At 62.1% G+C, this 12,835-nt stretch overlaps 1 protein-coding gene across 1 annotated transcript; it reads right to left on the bottom strand.

Moving 5' to 3' along the window:
• Nucleotides 1–337: 337 nt before the first annotated feature.
• Nucleotides 338–8,113, bottom strand: SCN4B (sodium voltage-gated channel beta subunit 4). The gene is made up of 5 exons (XM_031506839.2): nt 8,046–8,113; nt 4,651–4,814; nt 3,760–3,985; nt 2,727–2,856; nt 338–2,641 (listed from the first exon to the last, which is right to left on the bottom strand). Exons 1-5 carry the CDS (start codon nt 8,107–8,109, stop codon nt 2,548–2,550), a joined length of 678 nt encoding a protein of 225 aa, XP_031362699.2. The 5' UTR covers nt 8,110–8,113; the 3' UTR covers nt 338–2,547.
• Between the last annotated feature and the right edge of the window lie 4,722 nt (nt 8,114–12,835).

Raw genomic sequence — 12,835 nt, 5'->3', positions numbered from 1 at the left:
CAGCCAAGGAGGCAAAGGGTGACTCGGAGTGGCGGCCACTGATCCCGTGAAGGAATCTCACTGGCCCAAGCTCCCTTCCGGAGAAAGATTAATTTATTGCCCTGTGCTGACCCCGCTGTGGCAGGATGGCTCCTGGGGGGCCAAGCTGCTGTCAGCTCACTCCTGTTGTACAGAGAGAAATTATGTTTGTGCTCTACAGTGTCCCCCTATTCCCATTAAAGGAAAGGATTTGTTTTTTCACTCAGCTTCCTAAGCCTTTATCCTATTTCATCACAGCATTACTCAGGCACCCCCCAGACCTAAACAGACACCCAGAGCAACCCCAAACCACAGTGAGTTTCTCTAGTAAACATAAACTTTATTTCATTCAAGGCAAAGCTAACTAAACCTCTGCAGTGCAAAGATGTGCTGTAAGTCATCACCCAGCCCGGCGCACACCCCTGTGCTTACACGCAGCTTCCTCCCACGCAGCTTTCCGTGTGCTTGGACACACACACGTGTCCGTGGCCGCACACACCCCCAGGGGGACCCCCTCCCAAAATGTCTCTGCAGCCCCCCAAAGTCCCAGTGGCAGCAGGGACCCCGCCGGTGCTGGCACAAGCCCCCGGGGCAGCCAGCACCCCCAGAGCCCTGCGTGCACACGGGGTTACATCCCTAAAAGTGCTCGTGTGGCCGTTTCCCACCAAGCCAGAGGAGAAATCCATGCATAGTGCAGCATTGCATATCCGGCAGGACGTGGCGCGGCGTCCACGCGCCGGCTAAAAAAGGCCAACAGGTTAGGACGGCTAAAAATAGTCTTTAAAAAACTCCCTTCCTCGCCTCGCTGTCCTCCCCCGCGGGAGGGCTCCTCCAAGGACGGGCCGGGGGTCTCTTGGGGTGACTGGGAGGTCTCAGCCTCCCCCGGGCGTGTCACAACGCCTGGCACCAGAGCGCCTTCCACGCCGGGGCTGTGGCAGAGCCGTGCAGGCGCCTCACGCCTCCTGAGAGGCAGCTCACACCCAGCTCACACTCACTTACAGCTTACCGTGGGGACACTGAAGCACAGAGAGGTGCTGAGCGCAGTCTGAGGTCCCTCAGACCCTCAGAGAGAGGATCAGGATCCCGACTCCCACTTGTCTGTCTTATCAATGGCCAAGGGAACCTGCCAGGGGCAGGTGCCAATACCTGTCCCAAGCACACAGCCCTGCTCCAGTGGTGCCCCCGGGCCCAGCCCGGGGTGACCAGCCCGCTGTGCACCAGCATCTCCAGAGAAAGCAGCACCCAGCCTTTCCTTGTCACCTTGGCCACCAAATCCTCGCCTAACTCCCACTCCAGCACCTCTGCCAGGGCACAAGCCCCCACAGCAAGCCACGGCTCAGCTCTGAACCCCAGTTTACTGTGGGGGCAGGGGAGCTGCCTGTCCTGCAGCTTCACTGGCAGGCACCCACAAATTGGAGAAATAGGGAACAAATCACATTGTAAAGGAAATTGTCCACCTCAGATGTAGCTCGCTCACTTTGTGCCTCACACCCTTGTGAGTCCACTCACAGAGCCCCCCAGGCTTTCTGCAGCACCCCTCACCCCAGAGCACTTCACCATCACAGCCAAGGAAACCTCACACCCACCCCGTGAGGTAGAGCAGTATTTTTGTCCCCATTTTACAGACGGGGAAACTGAGGCATGGAGAGGCAGAGCAACTTGCCCAGGGTTGCCCAGCAGGCCGGTGGCACAGCCCCGGCCTGGCTCCCCTCGCCAGGGCTGGGCTGAGCTGCCTCCCTGCCACGGCGGAAGGGAAACACAATTGGCTGCTTTCCCCCTGGAATCTCGTACAAAAACATCCAGGTAACGAGCTCAGCCTTGGCACCAGCATCAAAAGCATCGCTGCTCCGAGTGGGAGCTCCGGAGAGAGGGGAGGGGGCAGCACAAAGCCAGGGAGAGCTCCCGGGATGGCTGCCTGGGGAGAAGCCCCCCTGCTCCCAGGGATAGCCCTGGGACACGGCCACCTCCCCAGCCCTGCTGTGGGGGAAACTGAGGCACAGCCATGGGCCCGTCACTGATTTGGTTCTCCAGTGTGCTTATCACAGCCCTGCTTCCTCCCGTCCTCCTGCGCCACTCCATCTGCACGGCCGGCTCCGAGCATCCTTGCCCTGCTCCAGAAACCTTCTGGATGCAGCAGCAGCTCCCAGCCACCCCAGCTCAGCACCGCCAGCACCCAGAGGGTCACCCCACGCTCCATCCTCTGGGCACACCGGTGCCCAGCACCCGGCCCCAGGCACGGCACCCACCCTGCCCTGCCCTGCCCTGCCCCGCAGTCTCTTCTTGCCTGTGCTCAGAGCGGAGCCGGCAGCTCCTGTGCCCCAGCAGCCTCCCAGTCTAAGTCCACGAGAAGCTCCCAGTCCCCCCGGCAGCCGCAGCCCTCTCCGAGAAGCAGTGCAGGTTGCAGGCACGTGTGTAATAGAAACATGTCTCAAGCGCTGGCAGTTCGGAAAGAAAACAAAAGAGGAAGGCTCGTCCCGTGCCCGGGCACCCGCGGCGGGGCGAGGCGGGCACGGGGCGCCGCTGCTTCGTTCATGCCTTTGTTGGTGCTTTTTGTTCTGCCTTGGAGCCGGCCAGGCCGTTCTCGGTGTTGTCGTTCCCCGAGGAGCTCACCAGACACTCCTTCCTGCACAGGGAGAGCGCACGGGCAGCTGGCAGCCCCCCGAGCCCGGCCCCGCTCCCCCGGCCCCGCGGCAGCACCCCGCACTCACTTCCCATCCTGCGTCTTCTTGATGATGAACAGGACCACCCTCTTGATGAGCATGAAGAGGATGAGGAGGCCTATGAGCCCCCCCACCACGCCCACGATGATGAGCGTCACAGTGTTGTCCGTCTTCACCACTGCGGGACAGAAGGTGCTGAGGGGGCTCGGGAGGGGAGCGGGGAGCTCCCAGCTGCACATCCCACCCCAAAAACCCATAACCCCCCCATGTTGGAACTCAGAATGTCTCTCAGACATCTTTAGAGGTTCCAGGCCTTGGTCAGAAGCATTTTAGACCCTGGCAGGCAGCTGGAAACAGCTGTGATTTTGAGTTTGAGCCATGGAATGAATTACCAACTTTGGAGGTGGAACAAGCAGTCACAAAAGGTTAGATAGTATAGTAAAAGTAGAGGGGAATTTTTTTTAGTATTGCATAGAGGGGTTTTAGCACATATACAGGGGGTTTTTACTTTGTACATGGGGGTCAGAAGTTCTAAGATGGAGGAAAGTGGGCTGATCCTGTTCTTCCTCCTTCCTTTTCCTCGCCTCCATGTTCTTGGTGACGTTGGCACTCAGAGATTGGTTTAGAGTAGAAAAGCACTTTGTAACATAAGTAGTAGGTATTGGGGGAAAACTATAAACATGTAATACCTAATATATTATATAAAAGACAGCAGCAGCCCTGGGCGGAGGGAGAGAAGCAGTCGGGAGTCAGAGAGGATGTCAGGGTGTGTGTGTGCCTCTGCCCGGGCTGCTGACCAAACAGCCCGAGAAAAAAATCTTTCAGATAACTGACAATAAACTGCCTTGAGACCGAACAACAAGAGCCTGCACAATTTTTCTTTGGAAGCACAGGTGAAGGAGAAATTTCACCAGCACATGGGACCCCAGAGTAAGCCTGGGGTTCCCACACCCCCACCCGAGGCTTCCAGGGGTGCCAACCACCTCCATGCCCCACCACAACAGCGAACCAAAGAGCCTGGCACCGTCTGTGGGCATTACCACCAGCCCAGGGCCACGCCTGTGCCATGGCCAGCACTCACTCTTATGGACCACGGTGAGGAAGATGGTGGCGTTGTGCTGGGTGTTCTTCTCCTTGGGGTTCTTGACGTGGCAGGTGTACTTGCCAGCATCGCTGAACTCCACGTTGTTCAGCACGATGGAGATGTTGTTGTCCTTCTTGGTGGTGGAGCCGACGAACTCCACCCGCGGGTTGTGCCACACCAGGGTGGGCTCCGTGGCTTTGTTCTTTATCTTGCCGTGGTAAATCTGCAGAGGCGGGGGACAGGAGCGGCTGCCTGAGGGAAAGGCTCACGCTCTCCTGATGGTGCCCAGGCTCAGCTCTGCACACGCAGACACCCCAAATGTCCCACCAAATGTCCCATTCACCCCGTTACACCAGGAGCGGCCATGGAGAGGAACCCAGTGCACATCCTGCTGGGAAGCAGCAGATCCGACCTGCCCTGAAGAGATGGAGCAGACCATGCAAAAAATGGGAGATCCCCAGAGAAAGCGAGCTCCTTTGCTGGTCAGAACTGCTCCAAACCAGCCCTCCTTCTGAGGAATTGAGGAGCCAAATATTCCCAGCGGGAAGCAAATCTATACAGAACCTTTCATATTTCAAAGCAAGCAAAGGAAGAGGAAATGAACCATATTTTGCCCTAAGTGCAGATTTGCACCTGAACAGCCAATTTATGAAAACAAATGAGCCCATGGGCAGCAGCAAATCTAGAACAGCTTTGTGCCAAAAGCACGATGTTCTAGGGTATATTTAAGTCACCCCGCTGGCACAGCCTTGTCCTCCCCAGAGCTGGTGACACGGAGAGAAGGAAATCCTGCACGAGGAGAACTGCGAGAACTGCAGCACCGAGCTGCACTGGAAGCACAGCAGCACCTGCCAGGGAAGCAGAGGCAGAGCCCAGAGAGCCACTCACCAGCTCTGTCGTGTTGAAATACCATGTGAAGACCAGGTCCTGGAAGCCTATGCAGGTGGTGAAGACGCAGGGCAGCAGGACATTGGAGTTGTTCAGAGCCGTCACTGTGTTGGTCTTCCCCACCGACACCTCCAAGGCGAAGGCAATGGCGAAGACGTGCAAACCTGGCAGGGAGAGGGGAGGAGAGAGTGAGGCCGAGGCTTTGTCACCCCTCGTCCCCTTTGGCATACCAGGCTGCCATGGCAGGAGCAAAGGCTCCTGTCCCAGCCCTAGGACGGCTCGGTGACAGAGGGATCTGCAGGGACCGGGGCTGGGTCACCCGCAGAGACAGCAAAGCTTCAAGGGAACCAGAATATCCCCAGGAAGAGAGCATGCAGATGAGAGCCCTGATTTGCATGTTATCCACAGGCCTCAAAGGGGGAGAAAAAAGCCAAGGCGAAGCAGAGCTCTGTTCTTCAGGCGGGAGCTGGAGCAGTAATTAGCGTGGCTGGCCTGGCCGCCTGCCACCGGCTCGCCCTGCCCTGCCCTCCGGAGCAGCCCCCTCACGCCCAGCAGAGAGAGCCCCGGCTCCCTCCGGAGCTGCCAATGACCTTCAAAGTGCAGGATGCAGCTCTCCCACTCCTGGGGTCCCCGCGAGCAGGGAGAGAGGAGCGGGGAGGAGCCCAGCTGCAGCTGAGCACTCCTGGGGTGCAGGGCTGGCATTGCACTGGGCTGGGCCACCACTGTCCCCACAGATCCTTTCTGGGAGCACAGGGATGCTCTGGTCCCGGCCAGAGGAGCAAACCCGCTCCCCATCCCCATCCCCATCCCCATCCCAGCACTGCCCCATCCCGTCTGTGTGATGTGGCATGGCTCAGATGTGACACAGCCCAGCACAGCTCTGTCCTCCCCTTTCCCAGACCTCGGCTGCCCCTGCAGAGCTTTCCCTGGGCACCAAATCCAGGGGTCACAGCTTTTCCCAGGCTACACGGCGATGCCCCAACACCTTCACTCGGACACGCTGCCCTCAGTCTGGGATTCGCCTCTCTCTGCAGCCGCCTCAGCTGCTGATTTATTCTCCCACACAAGCCGGTGCTAACAACTCCCCAGGCACGTCGCAGCCAGAGCCAAGCCCGAGAGCCCTGCATCCTGGGCTCCGGGCCCTGCTGCAGTGCTGCATTGCAAGCACTGCAGGCGAGGAGTTATTTAACTTTACAGAAGCACTCCTCCTTTTGCTGAGAGGCCGGAGCCAACGCCAGGGAGTGGTTCCCAGCAGATGGAATCTCCTGCAGCTGTCAGACTGCTAGAGCAGCCCTGGGGATGCTCCAGAGGGGACTTCACAGGCAGGAGTGTCCCAGGGGACAGGAGCTGTCCCCCTGGAGCAGGAGTTGGCAGAGGGATGCTTGGCTCTGCAGGTTCGTCTGAGCCTGCGGCGTGCTGCAAGCGGACACTCACAGGAAAGATGATTCCTTGCAGCTTGCAACACTTTAGAACCTGTCTGCCACCCTGAGAATGTAACCTGAATTGAATGTGTGGGGTAAGTCGAGGCTGACCTTGCTCCTGTCGTCCTTGCTCCCAGGAAGACACAATTGATCTGTTACCACTAAATAAAGCAGCGAGGAACACACGCTGGGGGAGCACTGACGGAACCTGCCGCACATCAGCTCTCAGCACTGCTTTTCCAAACCCTCCCAGAGCTGCTGCACTTTGCACCACCAGGCCCCCAACCTTCAGGACCACTTCCCTGGGGGCTTCAGGCTCTCTCCCATGTCTGCAGGCACCAGCGTTTCCCAGGGAAGCAGGGAGCAGCCACTCCTGCTGCTGCCAGAGCCTTGGCTGCCTGCGCTTTGCTCCTGCAGAGGGAGAGCCCCCCACAGCGAGGGGGCTCGCTGAGCACTGTGCTCACCTCGGACTGCAGTCTGTGGGAAAGCTGCTCTGGAGAAACTTTCACTGCCCATAAAAGTCAGCGTGACATCCTGGCGCAGGCAGCAAGCCACGGCTGCCAGGCTGGCCGGGCTCCTCTCCAGCAGGGTTCAAAGAGAGGTGCTCCTCGGGCAGCCCGAAACCAGGCTCTGGGACAGACCCACGGCCCTCTCCTCTCCTCTCCTCTCCTCTCCTCTCCTCTCCTCTCCTCTCCTCTCCTCTCCTCTCCTCTCCTCTCCTCTCCTCTCCTCTCCTCTCCTCTCCTCTCCTCTCCTCTCCTCTCCTCTCCTCTCCTCTCCTCTCCTCTCCTCTCCTCTCCTCTCCTCTCCTCTCCTCTCCTCTCCTCTCCTCTCCTCTCCTCTCCTCTCCTCTCCTCTCCTCTCCTCTCCTCTCCTCTCCTCTCCTCTCCTCAGGGAGGGGCTCCGAGCTGCAGCCAGAGCCTCTCCCTGCAGATCTCGGCATCCCCGGCACCCACGGACACTGAGAGCCGCCTGCACCCCCCTGCCCACCGCCCTCTCCAGCTCCCAGCCCACCTGAGCGACCTGTGGGACCAGGTTCCCACCTCCACGTCCTGGACCCCCGACCCCTGCGTGGTCTCAAGCATCTCCGAGTCTCTCCTACCACCCCGCTGCCAGCTCAGCTGCCGGCACCCAAATCTTGCAGGGGGTCAGGTACTTACATGCTTTTTTGTGTCTCCAGCATCCTTTAACTTAAGAACTTTGCCCTCTAAAGCGCCTCCCACGGGAGCGCCCCAGCACGGCCAGCCCGAGTTCCAGGCTGGCACGAGGATGACCCACGGGAGCAGGAGTGCAGCGGGTGCGTGAGGCTGATGCGGGTGGCCGGAGCCTGCCCCAGGTGTGCAGTGGGGAGGGGACGGCCCCAGCCCCTCCCCGCACCCCGCGGCGGCTCTCGGGCATCCCTGGCTCAGGGCCGGGCACCATGCTGCAAGCAGCGGCCCTGCAGCGCGGGTGGCTCCCCGCGCCGGGGACAAGCACATGCGAGCGGTCCTTGTAGCGAAGGAACGTAAGACAATGACCTGTCGGCGGGCGTGCTGGCGCTGAAGCAGTGCAGGGCTCCCCGCGGCCATCCCCGGTGCCGGGCAGGCGGGCAGCGCGGTCCCCGCTCGCCGGGCGGCGCGGAGCGGGGCAAAGCGGGGTGCAGCCGCAGTGCTCGCAGGAGAAGCGCCGCTGCGGGCAGGGCAGGGGCTGGAGCCGGCGCTTCGGAGCTGGGGCTCGGCTGCCAAGTCACCTTGGCCAAGTGACTTATCCCCGGCGCTCCGGACCGTCCGTCTGCAGAGCGGAGAGCGGCGTTAGCGCCCGCGGGCGGCATCCCCGGGCGGGCGGGCGGGGCGCAGGGGTGGGTGCGGAGCGGGGACCCCCGCCTCGGGCTGCCGCGGGTCCCCGGGGCAGGGTCCCCGCCGGGGAGCCGGGGTGGGGGGACACAGGACGCGGGCGGTACCCGGAGGGGTCCCCGCAGCCCTCGGCGCCCCTTACCCAGGAGCGCGGCCAGCAGGCGCGGCGAGGCGCGGCGGCGAGCGGCGGGCGAGCCCGGGGCCATGGCTGCGGCCGGGGCGGCGCGGAGCGGAGCGGTCCCTGCTGCCCGCAGCGCCCGGCTCTGGCCGCCCCCGCGGAGGGCGAGCGGCGCCGGGCGGGGCCGCGCCGGGCGGGGCTGCGCTGAGCCCTCCTCCGCTCTCCTCCGCTCTCCTCCGCTCTCCTCCGCGCTCCTCCGCGCTCCTCCGCGCTCCTCCGCTCTCCTCCGCGCTCCTCCGCTCTCCTCCGCTCTCCTCCGCGCTCCTCCGCTCTCCTCCGCGCTCCTCCGCGCTCCTCCGCGCTCCTCCGCGCTCCTCCGCTCTCCTCCGCGCTCCTCCGCGCTCCCCCGCTCTCCTCCGCTCTCCTTCGCATCCCCCCGCGCTCCTCCGCTCTCCTCCGCTCTCCTCCGCGCTCCCCCGCGCTCCTCCGCTCTCCTCCGCATCCCCCCGCGCTCCTCCGCATCCCCCCGCGCACCCACCCGCGCACCCGCCCGCCCCGAGCACCGCGGAGCGCTCCCTGGAGCGGGGCAGTGACCCCGGGACGGTCCCGCTGTGCTCCGCGCTGATGAAGCCGCATCCCGAATCCCGGGCGCAGTTTTGGGCCCCTCGAAAGGACACTGAGGTGCTGGAGTGTGTCAAGAGAAGGGGCTGGAGAACCAGCGGGATGAGGAGAGGCCGAGGGAGCTGGGGGTTTGAACTGGAGAAAAGGAGGCTCGAGGGGACCTTCCTGCTCTGGTCAGCTCCCTGACAGGAGGGTGGAGCCAGGTGGGGGTCGGGCTTTTCTGCCAGGTAACAAATTACGGGACAAAAGGAAAAGGCCTCAAGCTGTGCCAGGGGAGGTTTAGGTTGGATTTTAGGGAAGATTTCTTCACTGAAAGGATTGTCCAGCACTGGCACAGGCTGCCAAGGGTGGTGGTGGAGTCACCAAGCCTGGAAGAGTTCAAAAACTATATGGCTGTGCCACTTGGGGACATGGTTTAGTGATGGCCTTGGCAATACTGGGTTTATAGCTGGGCTTGATCTTAGAGGTTTTTTCCAACCTCAGTGCTTCTGTGGTGGCCTGGAAACACTGGGCTGGTGTTACCCTGAGCTGCTTCGGGAAGAGGCAAAGTGCCACTAAAGCCAGTGGCTTCCCAGGACAACAAAACAGGACAAGGCCGGGGCTCAGCTCTCCTTGGGGCACCTCAGCAGTGTGGCACCGGGTCCCTGCCCTCCATCCCCAGGACAGACAGCAGACACAGGTGGGATGCAAAGCCAGACCCCGATGGCTGCAGAGGGACGCGCTTGGCGCCGAAGGGAACACTCTGAGAACTTATTTTTCTCGCCGTGATCTTCTTCTGGGATAATTGGCTGCACAAAAGTTCCCTTCCTCGCATCCATTAGGCTGCTCTTGGCACACCGCACCCCGAAGGCGGCCGTGGGGGCTCTTCTAATGGAAGCCCCGGGGCGTGGCAGAGCTTCACCTCCGGTCCATTAGCCACGAGCCCTCCCGCAGCCTTTGCTGTTCCCAAAACAGCCGTGGCGGGAAGGGGAGGAGGTGCTGCTGGCTTCTTCTCTGGGCTGCAGTGACACAGGGCACACGTCCTGGCAGAGCTCACCCCAGGGACCAGGCTTCCCCGAACTGATCGATTGGGTTTTGGGTGTGAGAGCAGCTCACCTGCAGGGATGCTGCCTGCACATCTAAGGTGCCACAGCCCGTCACCTTCAGGGCTCTCCATCCCCATCCAGCCCCCTCTGCAGCTGTCCTGGCCAGCAGCATGAAGCAGCAGAGAGGAGGGAAAGCAGGAGGCTTTGCAGGGCACGGGGACATCCCAGGGGAGCCTGAGAGGATGCCAGCAGTGCCTGTGGGTTGAGGCGTTAGGGCTGCAGAGCTGGCAAGAGAGGCAGGAGAAATACTGGTGGAGCAGGCAGGGCAGCGCTGGCTCCTGCAGCGTGCACAGCTTTGCTGATGCAGCAGAAGGTGCCTTTGCGGGCGGCGGGGATGGATTCAGGGAGGGGATGGATTCAGGGAGGGGATGGATTCAGAGAGGGGAGGAACTCAGGGAGAGAATGGATTCAGAGAGGGGATGGATTCAGGGAGGGGATGGATTCAGGGAGAGGATGGATTCAGGGTGGGGATGGATTCAGGGAGGGGATGGATTCAGGGAGAGGATGGATTCAGGGAGGGGATGGATTCAGGGTGGGGATGGATTCAGGGAGGGGATGGATTCAGGGAGAGGATGGATTCAGGGTGGGGATGGATTCAGGGAGAGAATGGACTCAGGGTGGGGATGCACTCAGGGAGCTAATGGATCCAGGGAGCTAATGGAGCCAGTGAGGTGATGGACACAGTGAGGGGATGGGCACACTGAGGGGATGGGCACAGTGAGGGGATGGGCACACTGAGGGGATGGGCACAGTGAGGGGATGGGCACACTGAGGGGATGGGCATAGTGAGGTGACAGACAGTGAGGGGAGCAGAGCTGCAGGTGCTGTGTGGGGACGGGAGGAGGAGTGCAGCGTTTGCTGGAGCATCACTAGTTGTGAGGGCAGGCAGAGAGATCCTTGGGGGTGCAGGGATGCCTGGCACTGCTGCAGGAGTGCCTGGAGCTGCTGGGGCCAGAGGCACAGGTGCAGGGGAGTTTGAAGCCAGCATGCAGCACACAGGACCTGCAGCAGCGGGGACTGGAACAGCAGCACCCCTACCCTGGTGCAGGGGAAGGTGTGAAGGAGCCCCTCCTGGGATGCTCAGGTGCCTGCCAAGTTTGCTTGCATTTGGGATGCAAGTTGGGATGCATTTGGCCTAAACTGCCACTGAGAATCTTGCCAGTAGAGCCCTAAATCCTTCTGGAAGCAGGAAGGTTGGGAAACCTGCTGCAAGGGCTGGCCAGTAAATACAGCAGAGCTCCTGTGGGCACTGGCACCAACGGGGGCCACAGGGCAGGTGGGTACCCAGATTATGCCGTGCTGATGTGGCCCTGCATCCATGTCTCCCTGCTGAGTGTCCCCGCAGAGGTGACAGCCTGGCATCCCCGCTCCCCCACACGCCCGGGGCGGCTGTGCCCTCGCAGCCCGGGGCTGGCAGCGGGACGCTGGCTGTCGCCAGCGCCTGATGGAGCTGTCACACTCGGCAGCTCCAGCCGGTCTCCCCGGCCGACTGATCCCGTGTGACATCTGCCAGTGCCGCGGCCGGGCAGGGCGCTGGCAGCAGCTGGCCCTGGCATTTCGGCAGGACGCAGATGTCCGGCGTGCGATCCGGGATTCCTGCGGCTCAGCGGAACTCGTTCTGCTGATCCCAGCACCGGGCTGCTGCGTCTGCTTTCAGGGAAGGTGAGCACCCCGAGCTCGGACACTGTCACCTCCCCGGGGACAGGAGGGAGGGCTCAGGGGTGCTGCCAGCTGGCTCACAGCCTGCCGGGGGGCACGGTGGCTGCTTGGGCACACTCAGCCCTCTCACCTTGCACTGGCGGAACTGGGAGGGTTAAAAAGCCAGGCTGCTGCTCTCCGAGGAGGGCTCCTGCCTCCCTCCACGTGGGTACCGAGCAGGTAGGGCTGAGCAGAGCAGTTGGGCTGCAGCTCCAACGCGGCAGGCACAGCGCTGGCCCCGGCTGCCCCGGAGCATCGTGCCAGTCCCAGCCTCCTCCCAAAACCTCCCCGAGCCAGACGAGGCTGTGCTCCCGGACCCGGAGCAGGCAGAGCCCTCCTGCCGGTGGAGGGGGAGGAGGAGGTGGCAACGCTGGAACAGAGCTTCCCATCAGCACCTTATATTTACTGCAAGGTCCTCTGGCTGCGACCTTTAAAAGGCAAGGTGGCCTGGCATCCCGGCAGCTGGCAGTGGGCAGGAGGCACCGCAGGGACTCTGCAGGACTGTCCTGGCTGGGACGGACTGGCCGGGCTGCAAGGTGAGCGAGAGGTGCCGGGCACGGACTGCGGGTGAGTACCTGGCTGCTTTGCTCGTTCCAGCTCCCGGCTGCCTGCAGCTCTCCCTCGGAGCGCTGCTTTCCCCTCTCCCCGCGCTGCCGCTGCTGCTCCCCCCTGCCCTCCGCAGCGCGCAGGTTCCTCGCCCCTCCACGGGCCCTTTAAACGCGCCGTGTCCCCAGCAGCCACTGCAGAGCATCTGCAAGAACCGCTGAGCCGACCCTGCTGTGTCCCAGGAGAAAGTTTGATCCTGACCCGGCACAGCCCGAGGCCAGCTCCACCGGACCCTCCCCAATCTGTCCCCCCAGAGCTGCCCTTCACACCCCTCACTGCCCCAGGCTCTTGATCCCTTTCCAGGTGCCCCTCTTCACTTCCCAGCCCCGGGAGCAGGGCAGCACTGCAGGGACTGTGGCTCTGGACTCTCCCTGAGACACCCCAGCGTCCCCTGTGACTCTGCACAGCACCAGACAGAGGTCCCTGCCACCTCCCACCCTTCTCCTGCTCTTTAACACCTGTAATCCCACCTGGCCCGAGGAAATTTCAGTGTTCTGTACCCAGGAATGTCCATGGTTCTGGAGAATCCGTGAAACCCCAGAGCTGGGGGGCTGCTGTCGCTGCCCTCAGTGCCCTGCAGTGAGGAGAACTCACCCTTGTTGTGTCCCGCGGGGTCTCCTCTGTGATCCCACCGCTCTCCTCAAGTTTTTTTTTTTTGCCAGCAACATTCTAACGAGCATCCTAAACGTGCCGAGAGGTCCCCCACCCCTTTGCCCTGGCTGTATTTACCCCTGAGGCTGGCTGGGGATACCCCCACGTCCTCCTCCTGCGGGGAGCTGCTCCTCCCTGCCCGGCAAAGCTGCT

This window comes from Lonchura striata, chromosome 23, assembly GCF_046129695.1.
Source record: "Lonchura striata isolate bLonStr1 chromosome 23, bLonStr1.mat, whole genome shotgun sequence".
Classification (NCBI taxonomy): Eukaryota; Metazoa; Chordata; class Aves; order Passeriformes; family Estrildidae; genus Lonchura; species Lonchura striata.
The sequence above is the reverse complement of the archived record's forward strand: the minus strand, read 5'-3'. Positions and strand labels throughout refer to the sequence as shown.